General features: G+C 41.5%; 1 protein-coding gene across 23 annotated transcripts in view; it reads right to left on the bottom strand.

Moving 5' to 3' along the window:
• The window catches only part of AFF1 (ALF transcription elongation factor 1), a 284,626-nt gene that overhangs the window by 70,012 nt on the left and 188,798 nt on the right, over positions 1 to 25,816 (bottom strand). For 22 of the 23 annotated variants that reach the window (XR_010409462.1, XR_010409460.1, XR_010409461.1 and 19 more), the window contains 7 exons: positions 22,933 to 22,977; positions 17,287 to 17,373; positions 16,295 to 16,331; positions 12,771 to 12,822; positions 3,766 to 3,820; positions 3,607 to 3,644; positions 467 to 623 (listed from right to left, as the gene is read on the bottom strand). Coding sequence is in view for 19 of the 23 variants with exons in the window: in XM_064584752.1 (XP_064440822.1) it covers positions 467 to 623; positions 3,607 to 3,644; positions 3,766 to 3,820; positions 12,771 to 12,822; positions 16,295 to 16,331; positions 17,287 to 17,373; positions 22,933 to 22,977 (471 nt within the window). In the remaining 4 variants the exon portion in view is untranslated. The remainder of the gene's footprint in view (positions 1 to 466; positions 624 to 3,606; positions 3,645 to 3,765; positions 3,821 to 12,770; positions 12,823 to 16,294; positions 16,332 to 17,286; positions 17,374 to 22,932; positions 22,978 to 25,816) is intronic. The other variant, XM_064584759.1, reaches the window with a different exon arrangement.

Here is a 25,816-nt window from a genome sequence, read left to right as displayed (position 1 = left end):
GGCTTTTAGTGATTCAAAAATAGAACCTCTGATGACTTATTTCTAGTTCACATTCCTGCCCTTTGCTAAATTGGGCTGTCTCCTTTTGATTTCCTTAATTCATGCATTCCTGAAATTTCAGAAAGAATTTTCATTAAGATTAAAACAGGAGCCTACTAAAAAACGAGTTTTCTTTTTCAACAGAAGGGAAAAGAAAATGGTGTGCAAACATTCTTAGTGAGTTGCTCTTCCAAACAACAAAGAACTTATCAGAAGACTGCTCACCGAAACCTCTGGGGCTGAATGTATGGTAAGAAGTAAACAGAAATGGCTGGCTCTACACAGCCCGGGGGCAGGAAAAGAGCTGCCCCACGGGACAGAACCACTCGGGCCAGGGTCAACGCTGGCCCACAGCCGACTCTAGCCCCAAAAGACAGAGCGCTGCCATCTTAGCTCGCCTCTCCGCCTCCTGGAGGGGACACGGTACCTCAGGAGCTGGAGTTTCTAGGGGTTCATTCTCTTCGCTGTCACTTGAGCTGCTCTCGCTCTCCGAGTCCGAGGAGCTGTCTGAGTCACTGGTGCTCTCTGACTCGGCACTGCTGGAATGTGCTGAGGCCGCTGCTTCCGGAAGCGACTGCGGAGCACTGTGAAGTAACCCCAAGAGAGAATCTGAAGACACCTCACAAGGTGGACGTTGTCCCTCTCCACTCATTTCCCCCATTGGCCACTGTTCTGCTACTCAAAAGAAAGGGCCTCAATATTACCTAATATTACTAAATTACCATACCATCCAGTTGAGAGAAAGGCCCAGAGGGGCTCAAAAACCAGTGAAAAATCCTTAAAATAGCACACCAAATAACTACATAGAAGAGAAGCCTGTGGAATTTTGCTCCTGAAGAACACTGTGAGCTATACAAAATTTACGTTCAACAGTGGTGCCTATTTTTCTAAATAAAGTTTTACTGGAACATGTCCACACCCATTATTTTATGTATTATCTATGTCTGCTTTTATACTATGGAAGTAGAGTTGAAAAGTTTCGAGACAGGCTAGATGGCCCACAAAGCCTAAAATATTTACTTTCTGACCCTTTAAGTTTACTTTAAATGGATATACATTAGCCCAAAGAAGTTAATTTATAAAAGGAAAGCCAATACATTAAAATTTCCCTCTATTCTCTGTATGAAAACTAACCAAATGGTAGCCAGAGAATTACTAAATATAATATTTTGAATATAAATGGTGCTCCTCTAGAAAGTGACCTCAAAGATAATCCAGTCACACTCTTGGGCAGAATTATAAAAGAGGCCTTTCCTTATGAGAGGCTTAGGATCACCCCCAAATACCAGCCAAAGTAGAGACTAACTACTCCAAGTTTTAAGAATAGGGCAATCAGGGCGCCTGGGTGGCTCAGATGGTGAAGTGTCTGCCTTTGGCTCAGGTCATGATGCCCAGGTCCTGCGATCAAGCCCCATGTCCGGCTCCCTGCTCAGGGCAGAGCCTGCTTCTCCCTCTCCCTTTGCCTCTCCCCCTGCTTGTGCTCTGTCTCTGTCTCTCTCTCTCAAATGAATAAATAAAATCTTAAAAAAAAAAAAGAATAGGGCAATAACTCTAGGTCAGTGAGACGTACTTCTGGGCACATACAGAATTTCACAACCTGTGTTAAAAGCCTGCCCCAGATGGAATCAGCCGGAGCAGTAAATCAATAACTGTAATCTTTTGAAAGCATCCACATCTACCTAAGATACTAAATAACTTATTAAATAATACTGTTTATTAAAATAAGCAGAACAAAAAAATATTAGATAAAAAGTCACTAGTTGAAGTAATTTTAAAACACACACACTATGCTATGATGTAATTTCCTCATATAAAAATGCTACATCAAATTTGTGATCACTTTCACATTGGTAGCTTAAGTCAGCGATGAATGAGATGCACTTTCAATGTTATTGCTGCTTCTAATTTATGCCCACTTTTCCTTTTTTCTTTTCCTCCACTTTTAAGTTAGGCTATTTCGTCATAATTTATGGGACATTACAAGCCACCAGGAATTACTGAACAGAACAGAATATAAATAAGTGAGCAGAGCTTATGAATACATGATCTTCCTCCACATGAACTATAACATCACCTGTTAGGCAGGAAGAGTTTCTTGCTGCGCTGGTCTCAATGGATGAGCACATGTCAAGGAGTACAACCACTACCACAGAGTTTAACTCTTTGTCCCCGGAAGGCAGGTATCGGTGTATTAAATCATTAAATTCAGTACCAGAGGAAAATATTATAAAGGTAGTTTAGAGACAACTCCCACTTCCAAAAATTAAAGCATCTAATTTTCTGAAATATGGCAGCAGTTTGCAAAGTGAAAAGAGCGCCATTTTTCATCACACAAAAATGCACTCTAGCTCATTTTTAAAAGCAGCTGAGGGGCGCCTAGCTGCGCTCCATCAGTAGGGCATGCAACTCCTGACCTCAGGGTTGTGGGTTCAAGTCCCATGTTGGGTACAGAGATTACTAAAAATCTATTTAAAATCTATTTACTTATTTACAAAATGAAATAAAATGAAAGCAGCTAAACAATTAGAAATTCATGACTGAGAAAACAGGAACTATGGAAAACAATTTACAGAAATGATTCAGCTTTACAATTTTTGAAAACAGCAAATAAATTTCCCATAAAAACTTTCACAAAAACATTGGGCTTTTCAGCATAACTTTTAAAATATTGGTTATATAATACTGATGAAAGTGATTTAAGCTTTTTTTTTTTTTTTAAGATTTTATTTATTTATTTGAGAAAGAGAATGAGAGAGAGAGAGCAGGAGAGGGGGGAGGGTCAGAGGGAGAAGCAGACTCCCTGCCGAGCCGGGAGCCCGATGCGGGACTCAATCCTGGGACTCCAGGATCATGACCTGAGCTGAAGGCAGTCACTTAACCAACTGAGCCACCCAGGCGCCCCTTAAGCTTATTTTTAAACTCTCAAAAAATTATTAAAGATTTTATTTATTTACTTGACAGAGAGACAGAGAGAGAAAGCACAAGCAGGGGGAGTAGCAGAGGGAGAGGAGAAGCAGACTCCCCGCTGAGCAGTGAGCCTGATGTGGGGCTCTGTCCCAGGACCCTAAGATCATGACCTGAGCCAAAGGCAGACACTAACTGACAGAGCCACCCAGGTGCCCCCAAAATTTTATTTATTTTTAAAGATTTTATTTATTTACTTGAGAGAGTGAGAAAGAATGAGCACAAGGGAGGGGAGGGGCAGAGGGAGAAGCAGACTCCCTGCTGAACAGGGAGCCCAACTTGGGGCTCGATCCCTGGACCCTGAAATCATGACCTGAGCCGAAGGCAGATGCTCAACTGAGCCCCCCAGGCACCCTATGAACTCTCAGAAATTTTAAACATCCAAACTGATGATTTAGGTGGGTACAGGGACTTTCTCTTTTATAGAGTTAACAAGCTCTCTAAGGCTGATTTAAGCTTCCAAAAAATTAAACAGGTACTTTCTTCTAACTGTGATCCTTTATGTCCTTCCCCATGAAGAAGCTATGAAAGCACTAAATAAGGCTGTATGTTCCCCATTTGGTAGAAAAACGCAAACATTTTGCTCACACACGCACACGATACCTTGGAGGTGCAGATACAGGAGGAGGCTTCTCTGGGCTCTAGGTATTCACAATAAGGGGAAGGAGGACCAGGAAAAGAACAAACAACAGGTTAGGATATGCAGCTCAGAAATACTAGATTTAAAAGGATTCCTGGTATGATGGGGTGTACGAAACTTACTTGTTCGTTGTCACTGTCCTCACTGTCACTGAGCTGAAGGTCATCTTCAAGCATGCTGAAATGAGCAGGGACAGAGACATTGTAGGATTTAAAATAATTTCTAATAACTTATTTTAGCATATAAATTGAAAATATGCTTAATGATTAAAAAAGAGGGATGGGATAGGTCTAATTTTTATTTATTCATCAAATGCTTCATTTTCCTAGAAATGTAAGGTTTACTATTAACATAACACAGAAACTGTTTAGTATATGATCCTTACCATCTCAAGATGGACTCTTCCACACATTTTGAGCATTAAAAAGCAGAACTACCACGGGACAGGGATTTGTGGCCAGCCCCGAAGACTCAAGTTCCCAGGTCCATACAAACAAAACAAACAATAACAACAACAAAGAGAAAAACATATGCACAAAGAGAAAAACACCCTACTTTCTCCTATAGTCTCCAACTAGAATAAGTGATTAACTGTTAATAAGCTAACCCTGGATAAGTGAATATTTGTGAAGTATTGGGAAGTGTGTCAGGGCACTTAAAAAGTACTCTATGTGAACTCAATACACAGTAAGATATAGGAAGCTATTGAGGCCACGGTCACCAAACCGTGCAGGTATCTTCCATTTTTGTCCAAAGGACATTATCAATATGGTACTTTACTTTTCACCGCTCCCCCCGCCAGCCCCGGACATACAAATTCTCATACACGAAGTCTGCTTAAAAACTAATCAGTTGAAAGAGTAGTAATACAAATAATCTTGTTGTCTAGAAAATATGTTTAACCTTACTGCTATCATTCTGGTGAAAATAAAACCTCAGTTCAGTTCCTCAAAGTTATCATAATACTTCTCTCTAGGCATTCTGGTTTATGAGCAACCTAAATATTAAAAGCAAATAAGATACTTCAATTTTTAAAAAGGCCATTTTCCAATCTGTACATGTTAACTGAAATCTTAGCCCTTCCCTATCTCCTCCCTCTCTTACCATCTTCCAGGGGGATGCCTACGTATCAAAAGAATGAATTAGTCGTTAACTGCTTGTTCCCACTTCCCCCCAAATTTATGAGGACTATTTGAGGAAATGTTATTAGTGCAAGTGAAAACAAAACCAATCTGCTTAAGTATTATTAATGCTCCAAAAAGCAAAAATTATATTGGAGGTTATAATACTTTAGCATTTCTGGGGCGCCTGGGTGGCTCAGTCATTAAGTGTCTGCCTTCGGCTCAGGTCATGATCCCAGGGTCCTGGGATCGAGCCCCGCATCGGGCTCCCTGCTAGACGGGAAGCCTGCTTCCTCCTCTCCCACTCCTCGCTTGTGTTCCCTCTCTTGCTGTGTCTCTCTTCTGTCAAATAAATAAATAAATCTTTAAAAAACAGTAATACTTTAGTATTTCTAAAAACACCTCTTCAACAAATAATCTGACCATTGATTTTTACTGCAAACCCACTAACCTGCCGCTGAAATAAGCAAGCATGATTATTTTGGGAAACCTTGGTAAAATCATTGTATTTTCTAATGAAAATAAATGATAAAATTTGGCTCTTTCATAATGACCACTTATTGCAATGTTGTAATTCTGCCAAGGAACTATTTTCACCAACAAATGGTACTAAAACTATCCTATGGTAAGTTTCTAAAAAATATGAAAACTGTTAGCTACTTGTAAATGTAGATGCTGCTCGATATTTACCTAATGAGAGCTACCTTCTTATTTTAGCAAGGCTAGAAAACACAGCCTTCAGATGCAGGACTTGGCAGTAGATATCATAATGGTATACAAGAAAAAGTCACTCAACAGTGTTACTGCCAAGTCCTGGCTTGGCTGGGGCATACCCAAGGAAAAGATAAAAGATGTATCTTTGAATAAATGTAAGGTATAACACAACCAGGAAAAAAAACCCACAAAAAAACCAAAAAACCGACAGCAAAACCACAGTAAGTGGACCTCTTTGTTTCTTAGTCACTGGCTTTTGTATAAAACTGATTTGCTTTAATTTCCTGAAACATCAATGATCAGGTAACCCATCACATTTCCTGATGTAAGCAGGGCACTAAATAATCTGTAAGCTGTCTGCCTTGCTTCCACAAATATATTCTCCTGAAGTAAGTCAGAAAGCGTTATGTTCTGACTTTTAGCTCTACTTGCTCTTAAGGAATAAAAGGCACTGTAAAAATGCTGTCCCAGATTCCAAGAATTTCCCCTTCAGAGCCTTACATAGACAATAACAATAAAAGCCTGCAGGTATGATACCTAAAGAGATGAGGGAGGGCGCCTGGGTGGCTCAGTTGGTTAAGCGACTGCCTTCGGCTCAGGTCATGATCCCAGGGTCCTGGGATCGAGTCCCACATCGGGCTCCCGGCTCAGCGGGAAGCCTGCTTCTCCCTCTCCCACTCCCCCTGCTTGTGTTCCTGCTCTCTCTGTCTCTGTCAAATAAATAAATAAATAAAAAGCTTTTTAAAAAAAAAAAATAAATAAAAATAAATAAAGAGATGAGGGATAGTGACCTCTGAAAGAAGAGTGCTCCAGATATCGCCAAAGAAACACTCAAAAAGCAATGATAAACCAATAGGGTCAAACAAAATCTACCACTATGTAGGATATACTGGTTATTTACAGATGGTATTTCATTTAATCAAAATTCATGGTTCAATTTATTTGATAAAAAAATTAGTTTGTTGGTTTTGTTTTTGTTTTTTTAAAGAATAAGTTCTAACAGGCCCAATGTGGGGCTTGAACTCATGATCCCAAGATCAAGAGTCGCATGCTCTATCAACTGAGCCAGCCAGGCACCCTGATGCAAAAATTAACGAAGTGTACTGTCAGTGTCTGCCACCCCTAAGAGTAACATGGAATCTTCCAGAAACCAGAGTTTATTATATCACCAGATGGGTAGCTCAACATAAACCAGCATACTATTAGTGGGGCTAAGAAAGATACTTCTAAAATTCTTTATGACAAACCTGTCCTGAATCTGTAGTAAGAAAAAAAGTTACTTAAAAACCGTATCTAAGTTTTACTAATACAGAAAATTAATCATGAATATCATTGTAATTAAAAAAAAAAAAAAGAGGGGCGCTAGAGTGGCTCAGATGGTTGCGCATCTGCCTTCGGCTTGGGTCATGATCCCAGAGTCTTGGGATCGAGCCCCATATTCTCCCTCTCCCTCTGCCTGCAGCACCCCCTGCTTGTGCTCTCTGTCTGTATCAAATGAATGAATAAAATCTTTATAAATAAATAAATAAATCCATATAGTTGGGGGGAATCTAACCTGATAACCGGTAAAGGTTTTATCTTTAGAGATAAAGGAAAAAATTTAAAGGAAGCAGCTGCTAAAATCCCCGACTTGTCCCACAAACAGTTAGGTCTGAGCCCAAGCACATTACTCTAGCACACTTCACATGGTACATGTGGGAGAATTGGTCCATAATGTGAAAAATGGCAAAAACGAATTACAGCACATCTGGGTGACCACCTCAGCACCCACCAGAAGGGAATCAAACCTCTTAGACCCAGGCTCATTCATACCAGTAAGATCTAGGTCAAGAGAGCATCAAGGGACATACTCAACTATAAGCTTTTCTGGGGCAGGACCGAGTCATTTTCACCTTCGTATCTTCTATATCCAGAACTTGGCAGGTAACCCTAAAAGGCTGGCTGAATGAGTAGCAGCACCCTGTTTGCTGCATAGGTAACGGTACCGCGTAGCTGCGCCCCCTGTGTGCTCAGAACTCTGCAAACACTGCCTTTACTCACAACCGTATGGCCGCCTCTGATCATGCCCTCACATTCTGAGGGTGAGGAAACGGGCTCAGAACAGCCACCGACCCTGCCCACATCATGAAGCTGGTACATGCTGGATCTGGAATGCAAAAGCCATTCCGTCTCATACGATTGCCTTGTTCCGGCCAATAGAGGGCGCAATGGCTAGAAAACCTACATGATAGGAGGGATTCTCCAGAATCCCCGGAGAGAAAGACTTCGATTAAAGAAAACAGTAATCACCCTGCTGGAATAAAATGGATACGCTCTTTTTCCCTTACGAAAATAAATGAACTATAAACCTCATATACTTTTAAAATTGGTTAAATGACTAATTTCACTTCCAAACGCCAAGACAAAGCAGCTATTTCAAAGCATATGCCACCATATGGCCTACCTTGGCCCTGGTCAAAAGAAGCCAAATACTCAGGTAGAGCCACTCTTTGAACTAACACGTAGGTTTAACCACATTTTACATTACCGGTGAGGTAGAGTTTTTATTTAGAGGTTACCAACTATCCTCAAGCCCCTTTGTACAAATGCATTCTTCAGGCCAACTGCTCTGCAACGCTTAGAGAGCCATGTACATGTTCCAGCAGGCAGGCTTCAGTGACTCAGAGCCCGAATGTTACTGTGTGAAGACACACAAGACAAGCCTTTATTCCTTTTCCATTCCCCAGTCCTGGGCTTGCCAACAACTTCACTGCCAATAGTCTGTAACATCTCAATTCAAATCCCAAAACTACTTAAATAAGCTGATTTTTTGGCTCAACATTTCCTACAATTGGGCCGTACATTTTATTTGGGAAAGAGCAAGTGAAGGCAAGCTCACGGTAATTAGTAAGTCACAACCCTGGTATTAGGTGTGCGTAAGATGGCACGTAATACTTTTCAGAAACCGCTAATGAACATGTGAGAATTGGTGAACTTGAACAATCTCACAAACTGAAAACTGATTTGGGGATAGAATGGGCAACGGAGGGCAGAGAAAGAGAAAGAGGCTGGGCTCCAAAGCAGACATATGTAAGTCCCCAAATCTAAAATTCAATCAGGCTGTGATTCCTTTTTTTGATCAAGGGCGGAAATACGGACTGCAAATGCTTTGCAGGAGATGAGGGAAGGCGACAAATTATGAAGAAGGCTCCACATATAATAAATGAAAAACTGAAAACAACAAATCTCAAGCAGTTGTGACACTGCATATAGGGGCGACTCTCCAAATGGTGACAGTGGCTGGCATTATTCAAATTCAGGGAGGGACGGTCTATGGGAGATTACGGACAAACAAGACAGAGCGGAAAGTGACAGTACACAGAGTAATCAAGGTTAAAAACTGCCAGAGGTATAAAAGACTATTTAAAATCCATGGATGAAGTGAAGATTATCTGAGGTCATGGAAGGACATGAGAAAAATTACAAGACTATAAACGAGGGGAAATCTGAAGTTAATAAATAAGATTAAATCAGTAAGTATAACAGGGATGCCTGGCTGGCTCAGTTGGTAGAGCATGTGACTCTTGATCTTGGGGTTGTGAGTTCAGGCCCCATGCCAGGCGGAGAGATTACTTAAAAAAATAAGTATGACAACTAAGATATTAGTGCAAGAATGACATACTGGACAACCAGGAAAAACCTAGAAAAGTTATTGCCTTAAATCCCATGTATTAAGTATTGTTTATACACATATTTAATCAAGTTTCTATGTAAGTTTTCTTTCCACATTTACTCTTAGTACTTACTACATGCCAGGCCCTGCTCTAGATTCAGTGGATACAACTCTAAGCAGACAAAATCCCTGCTTTGTAGCACTGACAGTCTAGGAGATAAACAACTAAAATATATACTTTTCCCTTATGAAGAGGGAAATAAACAACTAAAATATATATTTTTTTCAATGGGTAAAAAGCCTACGGAGGGGAATAAAAGAGTAAAGATGGGCGTGGGTTGCTTTTCTACATGGGGTAGTTAGGGAAGTCTGCGCTGGTAAGGAGATTGCATACACTGCAGGAACAGGGGGTAGAGTGATCTGGGCACCCAAAACAGCAAAGAGGGGGCGCCTGGGTGGCTCAGTAGGTTAAGCATCTGCCTTCAGCTCAGGTCATGATCCCAGGGTCTTGGGATTGAGCCTCACATCAGGCTCCCTCAGTGGGGAGCCTGCTTCTCCCTCTTCCTCTGCACCCCTCCCCCAGCTTGTGTTCTCTCTCTCAAATAAAATCAAAGAAAGAAAGGAAAGAAAGAAGAAAAGAAAGAAGAAAAGAAAGAAGAAAAGAAAGAAAGAAAGAAAAGAAAAGAAAAGAAAAGAAAGAAGAAAGAAAGAAGAAAGAAAACAGCAAGGGGGCCAACATGGCCACAATGGAAAATATACCAGAATATGGGGGGAAAGGGATCGTAAGGGGGGTAGACAGGTAAGTTACTGGCAGGCTTTGGAGGCCCCTGCAGGGTGAGACAGAATACACATTCTTGTGGAAGTAGACCACATCTTGTTGATTTAATAGCCCAGCATCCCAAGGTGGGTGGAAGGCATAAACTGCCTTCAGGGCTAACAGATTCTTAGTGCATTAAAACATATCTTATTCAATCTTTCAGGCAATGTTTAAATTAGTCTATGGTCACTTACTGCAGGAAATTAGCAGTTATGATCAAATGTGAGACTTAAATGGACCTCCACAGGCTCCTTCAAAACCATGCTTTGCATAGGCAAAGGAACTACTTCAAAGTTGTCACTGCCAGTAAGAATTACTACCCCCAGATGTTTTCAGATGGCTTCAGAGCCTGCCGCAAAATCTAGCAAGCCCCTTTAGACGTGGCAGAAATTCTCTGCCTCGCTCTCCCATCATTCAGGCTCCAGATCAAACGTCACCTCCTCTGAGAGACCTTTCCTGACCTCCCTCCCAAAAATATCACCGCCACCCAAAAGAACTGCTCCCTGAGCCTGTCGCCAACACAGAACCTAGAGTTTGTATGACATGACAGCTGCATTAAGTTACAAGACAAAAAGACAAGAATTTTTTGTCTCAGCGGCCACCGTTTCCAAGTCCCTAAAGCAGCACCAAGCACACAGCATGTGTTCACTAATTATGCCCTGAATGGAAGAATGGAAGCAATTTTTGGAAAGATCTCCAAGTCACCTGGAACCAAGTCCAGAGAATAATATCGTATGTGAGGATTCCCAAGTACTAGCAACTGAAAGAAAAAGCATTAAGACCTAGACTGAGTTTTAAAACCACAGTACACATGATCCCGAAATGAACGTTTTTTTCTCTGACATTCAAAGTGCGTTAGACCATCTCTCTGGCACTCTGCCGCTCAAATAGTTTCAGTGCATGTCATAGAGCCTACACGCTGACGCTAGATCAAATTAACCTGTGAGCACCAACAGATGTGACCTACGGAGTCTGAAACCATGACTGCAGTGCACAAATTAATCGGGACACGGACGTGATTCCTTTTCCCAGAGGTACCTTTCTGGCTCTTATCGATCCCACCAGCCCTGCCCATCCGACCACCACCGTACCCCCCTCATTCTCTCTTCCTCTGGCACGCTTCCCTTTCCTCTTCGCCTCCTTCGAAGGGGCGCTGTCTTCCTCCCCTCCTTCAGTCTACCAGGATCATCATAAATACTCTTTTCTAGGCGATTTTATATATGGCAAATGAACAGTTTTGTAAAGAGAGCACTACCTATGTCATATGCCTGTCACATACTTGTAGGCACCTCTGATTTCTGGGCTTCAACTCAGCAGGAGGACGGCCCATCTCTCTGAGGAGCAAACCCAGCACAGAAAATGGTCTGAGTCCCTACCAACTACCCGAGCCTGAAAGCTGATGGAAGTGGGTGGTGTGAGAGGGTGTGACTTTGGCCTGCTCGGTGTGAAGCTGCTTCTTGGGCCTCACTCACATCCAGTGGCCTTTCCTCCTCTCCCCACAGGCCCAAGGACACAGCGGCTTCCCTTCCTCTTCAATTCCCCCTTCCTCGCTGCCCCCAAAAACACAGACAGGGGCCTTTTACGGTCTAAAGGGCTTTACTACCAATCCTTACAAAGAGCACAAGGTGTAAAACCTTGGGGGAAGTTAGAGCTTCCACAGAATCGTTACAATTGCAGTCCCTTGAACTACAGTTTCTGTTCTCTACCAGCCATCGATTCCAGACTTCCAAAATTCAGGAGCCAGTAAAATTTAAAAAGGAAGGAAGAAAGAAAGGGGGGTGGGGAAGGGAAAGAAAAGGCACATAAGGTTAAAAAAAAATTTTTTTTTCTGGTAAAGGACAATAAAAACAAGCAAAAATCTCACCATCTGCCAGTACCACAAATGAAATAACTTTTATTACATGCACAAAAAACTCCACCCTTTGAACTGTAAGAAATTAATCTTTAAAAATATCTTGCCATATTGTTCTTTTTTTCTTGTTTTGCGATGGAGAAAGGAGCTGGCACTTGGGAGCCGTGATTTAACTTAGTCCCACATTCAGTCACGGTGAAAAGATAAAATAACCTCTTTGCCTCGACTACACAGCTTCTCAAAATACTCAACCCACAGCAATGACCCCTTCCAAGATGCATGGAACAAACACTGTACCCAGAGCAAAGCTGGAGCTTAAACCCAAAATTCGGGGAGGCTAGCGCCTCCCCCTCCCCCGTCAGTGACTGATTAGATACTGAAGGAGCATCACCTCGTTCCCAAAAACCCTTTGCAGTTGGAGGAAAACAAGTATTACTTCAATACCATCAAGAAATGACCAAGTGGGTCCAATTGCTGATTTGAAAATCTTTATTATGTACTTTAAACCGTTCTAAAAACCCCAAATGTATCTGGACTTACTCGGCCTTAATAAAGAACAGCTGGGCAACAGGACTCATTCTTTATTAGTTAAAACTAGGCCAAAAAAGTGGCCAAAAAATCTTAAATTGTACACATCCCCTAAAATTTGTTTTCCAAAGCAAAAGCTATTTAGGACTGAAATTTACAACGCTAAGACCTTCTATTTTCCACAGTTAATATGTAAAGAATGGCTCACATGCCTTTCTTTTGAGAAGACGCCTTAGCAAACTCTCTTGTGGTGCCTGAACCTTCAACAGAAGAACTTAATCCAAGTATAAATGTAGGGCATTACTTCCTTTTACAATGCAGTGGTAGGTTATGAAAGTCATTACTTGAAAGCGGTAGGGAAAAAAAAATCTAAGCAATGGATTTACATGGGAAATCACCATGTTACGTTATAAACTTTTAATAAACAAAAGCATATTACTTACGATGTTCCCTGCTGAGAATTAGTGTGGGTTTTTGAAGATGTATCATATTGTTCTGTGGGGAAAGGAAAATGATCAGAGCAGCACAATGAGATACATTCCTGAGTTTATTCCTTATAAATCCCCCCCTTTCTGTGCTGTCCCCCTCACCCCCGTCCTTGCTTTTTCCACCTGAACACTTAGTCTACTTCAACTCGGTCAATCATAGTGCTTGCTATATGCACCGCACAATGGTGATACATTCTCACCATCATACAATAGCACTTACGTTACCTCTAGATCGAGGACTTGCTCAGAATCGAAAAACCCTGAACAGAGCAAAAAGTCACAGAAAAGCCCTGCTTGCAACACACCCTACCCCATGACTGGTAACTTTCCTACCTGCTGGGGACCTGACTTTCCTTGATGTCAGCTCGCGGTGGGGGACCCCCATGGAAGCCCTAGGAGAGAGCTGCTCTCACTCCCACCTGGTCTGCCCTTCCCCATCTACCAGTGATTTACCAGCACTCCCTTTTCCCAGCCTCTGACCTCCGTCGAGTGTGCGCTCCCTCTCACCCGTCCATTATTCAACACCTGCCCCCATCCACGTAGTCACACTGCCTCCCAGATACAAGATATTCAAGGCACTCGACCCTATCCTCGATGAGCTGACAAGTAACTGAGGGACGCGTGCCGGGCACACAAATATCTCCAATGGCGGGCAGTGTGAGAGGGGCACGCAAATTGGTCACCTAAATGAACGGTCCCAGGAAACTAAAGAATGGTCTCTCTCTTGGTAGTGACTAAAGAAGGCAAGCTAGACAAGGAGCAAAATGAATTGTGTCACAAAAGATGGGTGAAGTTTTGACAGAATGACTGCCGGTCAAAGGGAGAGGAGGAGGAGGAGGAAGGCCTTCGGGCAGGAGAGGGAAGATTTAAAACGGCACAGACTTGGAAAGGGTAAGGACAGCGTACAAAATGTGTGGACACGATGGAAAGACAGGTGAAAGTCAGATTTGGGAGGGCGCTGAATGCCAGGATGGTAAGTTAGAACTTTGTTTGGCAATGAGACACCACCAAAGGTCTCTACCAGGTACATGCTAGAGAGATTCCTCAGAAAGATTAATTTAGTGGTGCCACCTGGCAGAACCTAGAAAGGAACGGGCAATATTAACGGTGGAGGCAACAACCCATCTGGGAAGCTGCTTTAGGCGTGAGGTAATAGGGACCTGAAACAGAACGGGGAGTGGAATGGGAATACGGGCGCCTTTTAGGCAGGCTTGAATGAGATTTCCCAACAATGTCATGTGGAGACCTTGCAATTAATCACTTTACCCTCAGGGCGGCAGCAGCTCTTACATGACGGTTATAACTGCTTCCCCTTCTGGCTAGAAAGCTACAGGCAGAACTACAAATCGGAGGGGCTAAGGCCACTCTTCGAGGCACTCACAGGGACTCTCATATACTGGTCTTCACTGGGTCTGAAGCACCCCAAGGCTCTGATTACCCTTAGGCATACTTCATTCTCTGCAGGCTCCAAACAAAACCTTAAGATAACTAACTCCCTCTTCACCCAACATAAAACTAGACCTCTCTAGGGTTCAACTAGGTCCCACTCTCACAAAAGTAAACAAGGTTCCCCGGAACACGGACAGACAGAATGGCGGCAGCATGAAAAACCCCAGGGTAAGCATCTAGTGAGCCAAGACCTACTGGAGACCTGCCAGGGTCTGAAAACGCCTCAGAGCAAGAGCAAGGAGAAATTGGCCCACACTACTCCATCGGCTGAGAGGGCCACCCATTCTCCGCCAAGAAAGTGCTTACCAGCTCATCTTCAGCTAGATTTTGCTAAAAGGGGAAATCAAACAATTTAAAGGATTAAAAGGGTCTTTCTAAACCAGGAGTTAGCAATCATCAAAGCTGTGAGGAACCCAGGGGAAGGCATATGATCTGCCTGGCGGGCAGCCCTAGCAAATGGGGAGAGGGGAGAGCAAGCGGTAAAGGGGCACAGAGCAAGCCTGTCCACAGCTGAGCTGGCCGTCCTGCCGAGCCTTGTCCCACTCCACTGCTTATTTGTCTCTGGAGAGACCGCCAAGATGCTGAGAAAAAAAGATTTCCCAATCGCCCCAAGAAGCCATTAATTTTGGTTAATTTTACCTTGCCACTTATACAAATACTGTGGCAGGATGATCAGGTTTAATTCTCTGCATATGGGGGAAATTCAGTCATGAGTCCTTTGCAAGATCTTATTTAGTATCTAGAGCAGAGAATGGCAAACTTTTTCTATAAAGGTCAGAGAGTCAATATTTCTGGCGTTGCAAGCTGTACCTCGTGGCATAATAATAAATGAACGGGCATGGCTGTGTCCTAATAAAACCTTCTTTACAAAAACCAGCTGCAGAACAGATGGACTCTCAGGCTATGGTGGGTCCACCCCTGCTCTAGAGGAAAGGATATTCTGTTTCTTGCTTTCCTCATCTTTTTTCTACTCTCCTCACATCCGTGCAATTTAAACTGTAGAAAAATAAAGGGAAAAAAATATATAAGTGAGGGAAAAGAATGAGGTGGGGAGATTTGAGGAAGAGTCACCTCCATGGAGTATCTATGTGCAACCTTCCCCCAACATACATACATATCCTACTTTGGTTGCCCTATTTTTTTGAAGACTAACACTTCATAACTTGGACATGCACCATATATTAATAAATTAAATGACTGCAAATACCCTAGTCATTTTCATAAGGTTTGAAATGCCTTGCATGTAGTTGAGACACAAAAACTTTATTGAATCAAGGGGTTATTGATGAAGAGAATGGCTGGATCCAGTTAGCTTACTTCTGTTTCCCTCTGAATTATCAACTATTTACAATCCATAAAGAGAGACCAAACAAGAATTGCAGGGTGAATACATAAAGAAAAACTAAAGAAGCTATGTACTCTATTCCTTATACAAATTTCTTACTTTTCTTAGAAAAAAACACAAGAACCACAAAAAATATCCCAATCTATTCTATATACTATTCCTGGGTTAGAATGCTTTGAGAGTCACATTCAAGATGTGTGCATACGTCAGGTAATTATATTTGTTATAATTATGACACATTATATTTGTCAAGTACTTTACTATGACATCTTCATTAACTCTTTGCAACGATCTGAAATTCCACCTAAAGCACAGTTTTATGTTTGTGCTCCCTTCCTATTCTTTCAAAATAGGAAGCCCTCGGGACCCCTGGGTGGCTTAGTTGGTTAAGCGGCTGCCTTCGGCTCAGGTCATGATCCCAGGGTCCTGGGATCGAGTCCCACATCGGGCTCCTTGCTCGGCGGGGAGCCTGCTTCTCCCTCTGCCTGCCTCTCCCCCTGCTTGTGTTCTGTCTCTCTGACAAATAAATAAATAAAATCTTTAAAAAACAAAACAAAACAAAAACAAAAAAACAAAATAGGAAGCCCTCATCTGTGCTGGGCTATTTTGCATTGTTTTTTTTTTTTTATAGTAAAACAACAAAAACCATGCTTTGTTCTCCAATGCAATAATCAGTTCCACCTACTTTGGTTTTGGGTTGCAGAACTGATGTGCTGAGAATCCTAGAAAGAAAAAAAAAAATCTCTAGTTATTATTAAGGTTTATAAATCTAAGGTTGCATCACTGCTATGTCTGATGAACGCTGATAAATCTATTTTTTACATATGTAAAATGGGTTTTAGTTCTTCTATTTATTATTTATTTCTTCTATTCTTTCCTAGAATTTATTTTTCCTTTGGTACTGAGCAAAGATTCATTTATTTTTACAAAGTATAATGTTTGTACTAGGAATAACAAACAACATTAAAAAAAACTATCATGAGAAAATATGTAAAGTATCTAACATGGCAGATTCTGGTCTGGGTAGATATAACCTCTTTTGAAAACAATACCATGCAAAGGAATAGCTATAATATATTAACAGTGTGCATGCATACCAAGCTGGACAGAACACAGATCTGAAGGTGCTATTTCTATACTCTGAAGGTTATCCCAAAGTACAAATAAGCAAAGGAAAATGGCAGGGTTTAAAATACACTGTTCACAAATACTTCAATGGAAATATGCGAGTCAGCAACTGATTCACTTGTTATTAAAACCAGCACTAATGTAGATGATCACAGCAAACTTTAAGAAAATTAGTAGGTATGAGAAAGTCTAAGATTTATGTGTTATGCATATATCTAAATTCCGAACGAGGATTCAGACACCTACGTCACTCACTCTCCCTGTACTTCTGTTTTCCCATGTCTAAGTAAGAAGTCTCAAATGAGAGAATTTACTGAAAAGTCCTGAATGCTTTCATAAGCTACAAAACCCCATACAAAGGTAAGATGTTCTTACCCAAATAATTTGGAGAGTGAAGTGTTGAAAACATTATGAAGCACTTCAGAAGCTTAGTGGCAGTTTTAACCGAATCTGCAAAGATTTCAACAGCTAGTGCTAAGTTAATCTATCTCATAGCAATACTTCAGACTTTGCACGGGTGTGGATACACGGCCTGTTGTAAAGAATTACCTTTGTGGGAAAAGGAAACTTGGAGGGCTCGGCTGTACTAGGCGTGTGTATTGCTGTCAAAGGAGGCGGCCATGAATGGGTCATTTCCTGGAAAGAGACATGGAAAGGGAAGAAAAAGTAAATTATAAATAGAACATTTATTGCTACGTAAGTTAACTTTTCAAACTAAACGTAAAGTGGATTGGTGGTAAATAAAAAGTGAAACCTTAGAAGTTATTTATTTTACTTTTTAAAAGACGCCTACTTAACGGGCTGTGTTCAAACGCTGAAGATCTCCCACTCACAAAACAGCATTCAGTTCAGAGAGGAAAAACAAGAATGCAGAACATGAGCGGTCTTCACACTGGAGATCATAAAGCATATTAACAGAGCTTATGTAACTGTGAACACGGAGTCGCAACTCAATGCTTACTTTCTCCCTCAGCTTCTTTATTGCATTTCCTGGAATTATTTAAGTTCAAAGGAAGAAGAACTTTCCTGTTTGACTTAAGCAAACAAGTAATTCAGGTCACTTGTTCCACTTGGGAGAGTTTTAATGGATTTGACCCTTCCCTGATACACACTATTAGTACATACGAACTTTTTTGGGGGGGCGGGGAGGGCCTTAAAAAATTACCTTCCCTTTCCAGTAATACAAGTTTCACTTCTATTCACTATTTTCATGGAGGCAAGATTTCTCTATCTCACAAATTAACATATTTATCTTGACCATGAATTCTTTTTTTTTTCTAAGCACATTCATGACTTATAGTCTGCTTTGCTAAAAAACTGGCGGAAAACAGGTCAGATTAAACGTGTCTAATCACAAATACATGCATGTGTGTGCGCGCACGCACACACACTTTGGTAAAGAGCTAAAATGGCATTGGAGATCATTCATATCAACCCCTCCATTTTTTTTTTTTTTTTCAGATTTTATTTGTCAGAGAGCAAGAGAAAGAGAGAGAGGGAACACAAGCAGGGGGAGCGGCAGGCAGAGGGAGAAGCAGACTCCCCGCTGAGCAAGGAGTCTGATGTGGGGCTCAATCCCAGAACCCTGAGACCATGACCTGAGCCAAAGGCAGACGCTCAACCATCTGAGCCACCCAGGCGCCCCTCAACGCCTTCATTCTTACAGATGAGAAAACAGGCCCAGAATGACTGGATCAGGCTGATGGCTGAGAACACACAGCGTGGGCCCCTTTGCTTCTCCAGTCTAAGAGCAAGAAGTCCATTCCCAGGTGTGTCAGACTTGCCTGGGACACTGGCTTAAAGATGGACTGGCAACTCCCTACCAGCAAGCGGGCGACCTCAGACTGCACCGAATTACTTCACTTGTACAATTATAACACTGTACTCTTTTCAAGTGCGGACAACCTCTCCATTACCACAGAAACGCTATCCGATCCTTGAACAACTGGAGATGGATCTCTAGCAGGTATTTCCATCCCCAACCTCTGCACCTTCCCCCTTGCCTTTCCTCATAGCCACTCTCTGGGTTGCTATCACCCCAGGACAGACAGAAATAACCGGGCACAGTGATGAGCAAAGTCCCTGATTCTGGCTTTCTTGAGTAATGTTTGCTAAAGGTGAAGACATGCCCCTGTTCACTGACTAACCCTCTGCTTTGTGCAGCACAAAGGAAGAAATCTGTCCTCAAATATGATGGAAAGAGTAACCACTCTGGAGCCAAAGTCCCAGACTGGAATCTGAACTCTGATCCTTACCAGCCCTGGGCAGCCTGAGGTGCCTGAGCCCTCTGAACGGCTGTTCTCAGTGAGAGGTGAACTAAGACCACTTATTTTTCTGAGGATTTGAAATGAGGGTAATTTATGTAGTGTTTAGATATATGGTCATAGAAAGTACTTAAGTTAAAAGCATCACAACTTTTAATTAAGTCCGGTTTTTCAAGAATTTCAATACTGCACCAAAGAGAGCTCCTTGCTGTTTTATTTCTTTTACTGTCCTTTAAGGAATGTGACCATTATACCGCTACAATGTAAAAATGCAATTAATTGAGGTGTTTGAAAGTATCCCCCTCTTTTGTTTTCCAAGAATTTCTTTAGAATCCCAATGGTATCTATGACTTTTAGTCACCAGTTATTCCCAGAAAATGTCCATTGTACTCACAATGCCTAAGGCTGCCCCAGCTATTAAATTAGGCAGTTGGAAAGTGCATAAACTCTTTCAAGCCCTAGGTTGTTTGCCAACAGTCTGAAAGAATTTATACACTTCCCTAAATGCCTAGCTTACTGGAGGGAGTTAGGCCTTAGGAGAACTGGGGCCATAAGGCAAAGAGGCTGCCCAGAATTGCACTCAAGGCCATGAATTCACTGCCTACCTAAACAATGACTTATCACACCTGCCCAGTCTTGGCTTGTTGGCTTCTAGGCACCAGGGCTGATGTTGCTCCTTGCTCTCCACCTTGCTCATTCTGCTCTAGACACACTGCCTAGCTCTTGGTGCTCTTCTAATACAGCAACCTGTTCCCACCTCAAGGTTTTTTGCATTCTTTCCTCTGTCTAGTCCTCTTCATTTGCCTGCTGTCGGACTCATAGTACTTAGCAGTACCTGACATTTTTATTGTATAATTCTCTTCCTCCTGTAGTCCCCTTTATTTTTTTTATTTTTATTTTTTTAAAGATTTTATTTATTTGACAGAGCACAAGCAGAGGGAGAGAGAGGGAGAAGCAGGCTCCCCACTGAGCAAGGAGCCCGATGTGGGACTTGATCCTAGGACCCTGGGATCATGACCCGGGCCGAAGGCAGCCGCTTAACCGACTGAGCCACCCAGGCGTCCCCTGTAGTCCCCTTTAAAGCAAGAACTCAGTCTTACTCATATGGAATCCCCAGTGCCTAGGAAAGTATTTGAGGCTTAGTGGGTATTTGTTGCATAAATGAATGAGCAAATACTAGTGCTGCCACTCACGGTCACAGCATCCCTACTGGGAGGCTACACTGAGGTCATGTCCACGAGAACTGCACTGACTTCCCCAGGAGGCTGTCCGGGCCATCCCACTGTAAGGAGAGAATGTGAGCTGTTTCCATACACCCAGTGAGGACATGAGGGCACAGTGCCCTGTCTGGATCTCATGCACGACCAATTCCTAGTTTCTAGTAGTATCTATCTGCTATCTCCTTACCCCATCAGCCTGCAGGAATTATAGGCCACCACCTCCCCTTCATTAAAAACACTTCCACTCTTAATATTTCCACCACAGAACCAAACAGTATCTTCTATGATTGATTTTTTCTATTAGGGAACTATTTACTGCTTCTATTGCCCATCAGAAAGATTTGTGTTAGGATTCCTGGCAATCTTCATAAATTGCTGGTACAAGAGAAAAACAGGAACCATGAGGCAGAGGAAAGTATCTGGATCAGCACCAGAGAGTGGGAGCTAGATCATACCCTAGAGATCATCTATTAGCCCAGGGCCTTCATTTTACCAACGAGGAAACCGAGGCCCAGGGCACATGATGTAGCTGAAGCTCCAAACAGAGGAGAAAAGGGGGCACAGACTCTAAGTCTCCGCTATGCAAAAGCCTGTGCCCCTCCCCAGTCCAGGACATCCTTCTGTTTGCTTTCTATACGATTTCCAAATGAAAATACTCATCCGGTTGCTTGCATTAACCATTCACTTTCATGTATTTCCAGGTAAGGAAGAACCTGTGAAAGTGATGTTGGCTTAGAGGGGAGGGAGTTTATTAAATTAAAATTGCTTGTCTGGTGCTCTAATACCATCGTCCTCATTAAGGGATTCCACAAGTAATATATTAACCCACATCAAAACCTAAGAGTAGCATTTGACATATACAGAAGACAAACTAATCTATATCGCTGCATTTACTTTTGAAATAACTATAAAACAAATCACATACACTTTCAGAGAAAATGCTAAGCCCATATTTTAAAACTAAGTCATTTGTTGTTTTTATGACTCATCACACCAAAGGATTTCAGAAATACCAGAAGGAGAGGATGAAACAAAAGCTTGATCAAGATAACCTGTTTATTATTAAGCTGGTTCATAAAAATTGCTCAATTCTAGCAGTACAAAGCATGTTTCCTTACAGATATTTCTTTCTCAGAAGGTCCTAACCACAAAAGCAGGGGACAAAGAAAACAAAAATGATGGGACTACTTTCCAAACATCTGGCTAGACACTACCTTTGCCAAAAATTTTGCAAGTGAGAAGGTAACCGATATAATTACTGGTTTCAAGGGCACCTGGGTGACGATCGGTTGAGCGTCCAAGGCTCTTAGTTTCGGCTCGGGTAATGATCTCAGGGTCGTGAGATCAAGCCCTGCGCTGGGCTCTGTGCGGAGTCGACACTCTCTCCCTCTCCCTCTGCCCACCCATACCCCCTCCTGATCACTTGCTCTGTCTCTCCCTCTAAAATAAATCTTAAAAAAAAAAAAAAAAAAAAAAAAAACTACTGGTTTCAGTACCACCTTACTTTACAATGAAAAATTAAAGGAAAAAATTGGGTAAGCATATATTTTGAGAAGTGAACAGTGAAGATACAAATGAATAGGTACATGTGTCATATATATCTCTACTTCAAAAAAAAAAATCAGAAAACTTATAGTAAAAGATAAAGCAAGAATATCATTAAATCCCACACGGAGGAAAGTTAAAAGTCAAAGAAAAGGAATGAGAAACAAATAAAACCCTTAGTTATCACAATTACAGTACTCGGGCATTAAATTTAGCTCTAGATTTCCTGGAAATTAAAGCCAAAATGGGAAATTAAACAGCTTATATAATTCTTCTCTGATAAAAAGAAAGCATGCTGGCTCATGAGGAGAATTTATTCTTTTTTCCTGGAGCTGAATTCTAGGAGGGATTTGTTGTCCTTGCGCAAAAAAACCTTGAACCCACAGATAATGGGTTCAATGATGGATCTGTAGAAGCAGCACAAATGTTCATGGCACCATCTCAAGAAACTAGAGTGAAAAATAACCCTCCAAGGTAGGTTTATAGATGTCCACTTACTTTCTACTGCTTTGTTTTTTTATTCCTTTAAAAATTCATGACCTCACTGAAGATGAGGCCATACATATCAGGTGTCACCTACGAAACACTAAGAGTATAAATCAAGCACTGTTTAACCCCTTAAATACAAAGGACTTTCCTTTCTGAGAAGTGAACAACCCTCGTGGGTCTTTATGAACAACAATCAGAAAAACCTGAGAGAGGTCTTAAAACTCTGGTCCAAATGCCTTGCAGCTTGTAGACTTCATTTTATTTATTTATTTATTTATTTTTATTTTTTTTAAGATTTTATTTATTTATTCATGAGAGACAGAGACAGAGAGAGAGAGGCAGAGGGAGAAGCAGGCTCCCAAGGAGCAGGAAGCCCGATGCGGGACTCGATCCCAGGACCCTGAGATCATGACCTGAGCTGAAGGCAGACGCTTAACCATCTGAGCCACCCAGGCGCCCTAGACTTCATTTTAATTAATAGAATCTGTCAGAGAGCTCAGTCAGGCTCTTAAGAGTCCCTCTGTTACTGTTCTGGTTTATTTTGCATTGGAAGGTGTGAGGAGGGGAACGGCTTGAAGGGGTTTGGAATGGCAACCGTTCTTTAAAGTCAAAGTAAATAGATATCCATCTACCTCCTTCAATATTTCTTCAAACGGAGAAACAGTAAATGAACTCACCTTCAGAATCTCTTCAACACAATGAACTTCATTGGAGTAGGTCTGCTGAAAGTGAAAAACAAGAAGGAAAAGCTTAGCACAAGCAAACAACTCGAGCGATGGTTATTAGGGGATGCTGGGATTCACACAGCAACCCTCTTGCAAGGGCAATCACCTCGGGGCCACCTCTTACTGGTTAAGTAGTAGGAGCTTCACATTCTGGAGAAAACAAGGCAAGAGACCAACCTGACTTAATGGGTGGGGAAAGGGTTCTGCTGGAGACAACAGGAGGACAATTTGGACCCTCGGGTCAAAGTTTCCAAAGGAAAATGTGTATCTTAAAGAAAATCAGTAAATGAGTGAATCTAGGGGATTAACAGACATAACGAAAGTGGAGGCAGAAAGAGAGAAAACCGGGGTCACAGCTTGCGGCTTCATAGCAACATCTATCCAGCCAGCCAAGGAAAATGAACACAGAGATGGAAATCATCTGGACACCTCAGTGAGCCCACAGTAAAGAGGCTAACATCGAATCAAGGACAGATTAGATTTTGGGGGTAATAATCTAGCCAGCCAAAGACTGTCTTTAAAGTCATGACATTCACTCTAATGTCTCTACCCCTCCGTCAAGTGAGCATTTTCACAGTATGTAAGCACATGTATATACATGCACATGTACACACGAACATACACGGGAGATTTCCTCGTGTCTTGGATGAAAGATCTACTGTTTATACCTCTTCCCGATTCCCAGCTAAACAAACGACGGCTGTTACCGCTAGTATAACTACCACAGTGTCTAGGAAATGCCATTTTACAGTCTTCATATTTTTAAGTGCAAAGAAAATGGAGAAGTTAAAAAAAAAAAAAAAAAACCACTTTTCCTTAACTGGAGACATGAAACAAATCCCATGACCTCATGATTTTCACCGGAAAAGCAACTTTTTGCTCTGTGTCAATTCAGAGCCAAGTGCCCTGGGCAAGTTCTGTACAACACGCATCCGTCCTGTTACTGCCACTGCTGTGTGCCTAACGCTCTGGTCTTCCCAGTCCCGCAGGTCCAATACCTGCCTCACAGCTGGAGAGGACATGAAAGGGTTCTTTTCCTGGCTCTCATTTCTAATCTGAGTGTAATTTAATACAGCACTGGTTGCCAATTCCTGATCTAGGATTCATTAACCCACCATTTCAGTTTAAGGATGAAGGAAAAGGAAAGAAAAGAGCACACAACATTCACACTGTCGTGGAATCAAATCAAATGGACAGGTCAATGTTCAAATGTAATTTAACCTGCCTGGGTCTGGTTTTAAAACATGTAAATTTCACGGAAACAATTTTGTTGAAATTTCTGCAGTTTCCTATTTTTGAGGAAGTTAGAAGGTAGAACCAAAGAATCAAGGGTTATCACTTTTACCTGCATCCTATCAGATCTGCCTTTAGGCATTCTGCATGTCACTAACTACATTTCCTTACCTGCTTTTTGTTTTTCAAAACCACTAAGAGATGCCTAAAAACTGGACCAAACCCTAATAACCAAACATTTTAGTACAAATGTCAGAAACAGAACTGAATGCTGTTTTGACCTGAGGATAAAATGTAAGAATATTCTATGGTTTCAATTTTTCACATGCATCATCAGGAAAAATAACAATTATAAGCTGAAGGTGAATCAATACAACAGAGCATATAGCATATTACTACCGACTCCGGTCAAACAGTCCCCTCATCCCCCATCTGTTCCTGGAATGAGAATGGGAATCTGATTAACATGTTTGGGAATCAATGAAATAGTGAAGCATGTTGGAATGAGAGAGAAAAAGATTTGCCCACCGCTTCCAACAGAATGAGATGAGAAAGCTACGACTTTAGGACGCTAAAAGACTTTCCAATCTTCGTAATTATTCAAGGAGTCAACACTTAGCCAAGATGCTTCATGTCACTAAAAGATTCTTTTTTTCTAAAGCTTTGTTACATGAGATGAAGCAGAACTGAAGAAATTTTTCTATAGCTCAGTATTAATATCTGGGTAAGATAAATATTGCTAACTAGTCAACATTTAACCCATTTAAAATTGTAAATAAGGTCTTAGGTTCAAGCATTAATTTGTTTAATTTACTGTGAATTTTCTTATTAGGTCCACTATGAGAGTGGGAATATTTCAACAGAGTGCAGGGATTCCATTCCAAATACATGAGGATATTATCATATTTAAAGACCTCCAAACAGCACTGTTTATAATGGTAAATAACTGGAAATAATCAAATGCCCAAAAATAGGAGTCTGGCTAAACACCTTCACAGTACATCCACACAGCAGTATGCTACAGAAAATTAAAATAATAATGTAAATGTATGGGCTTCCATGGAAAGATACTCAAAATATTTTCAACTTTTTCTTTAGAAATAATTTTATACTTACAGAAAAATTACGAAAATAGAAAAAAATTCCCACAAACCCTTCACCCAGATTCCCCAAATGTCGGCATTCTACCACATTTGTTTTTTATTTTTCTCCCCCACCCATCTACACTGAACTCTTTAAGAGTAAGTTAGAGTTGGGGAGCCTGGGTGGCTCAGTCGTTAAGCATCTGCCTTCGTCTCAGGTCATGATCCCAGGGTCCAGGGATCAAGCCCCACATCGGGCTCCCTGCTCGGCGGGAAGCCTGCTTCTCCCTCTCCCACTCCCCCTGCTTGTGTTCCCTCTCTCAGTGTTGCTCTCTGTCAAATAAAATCTTTAAAAAAAAAAAAAAGAAAGAAAAAAAGAGTAAGTTAGAGTTAATGCCCCTTTACCTTTTACCTATTTACCCTATACCTCTGTGAGTACCAAGTCATATTTTTAAAACTATATTTAACAGAGGGGAAGTTCCAAGATAGTCTGTATAAAATGAGCCCATTTTATGTTCCAT

The sequence above is a fragment of the Mirounga angustirostris genome, unplaced genomic scaffold (assembly GCF_029215605.1).
Source record: "Mirounga angustirostris isolate CCGP_5_RB_7025 unplaced genomic scaffold, mMirAng1.0.hap1 SCAF_2, whole genome shotgun sequence".
Lineage (NCBI taxonomy): Eukaryota > Metazoa > Chordata > Mammalia > Carnivora > Phocidae > Mirounga > Mirounga angustirostris.
The sequence above is the reverse complement of the archived record's forward strand: the minus strand, read 5'-3'. Positions and strand labels throughout refer to the sequence as shown.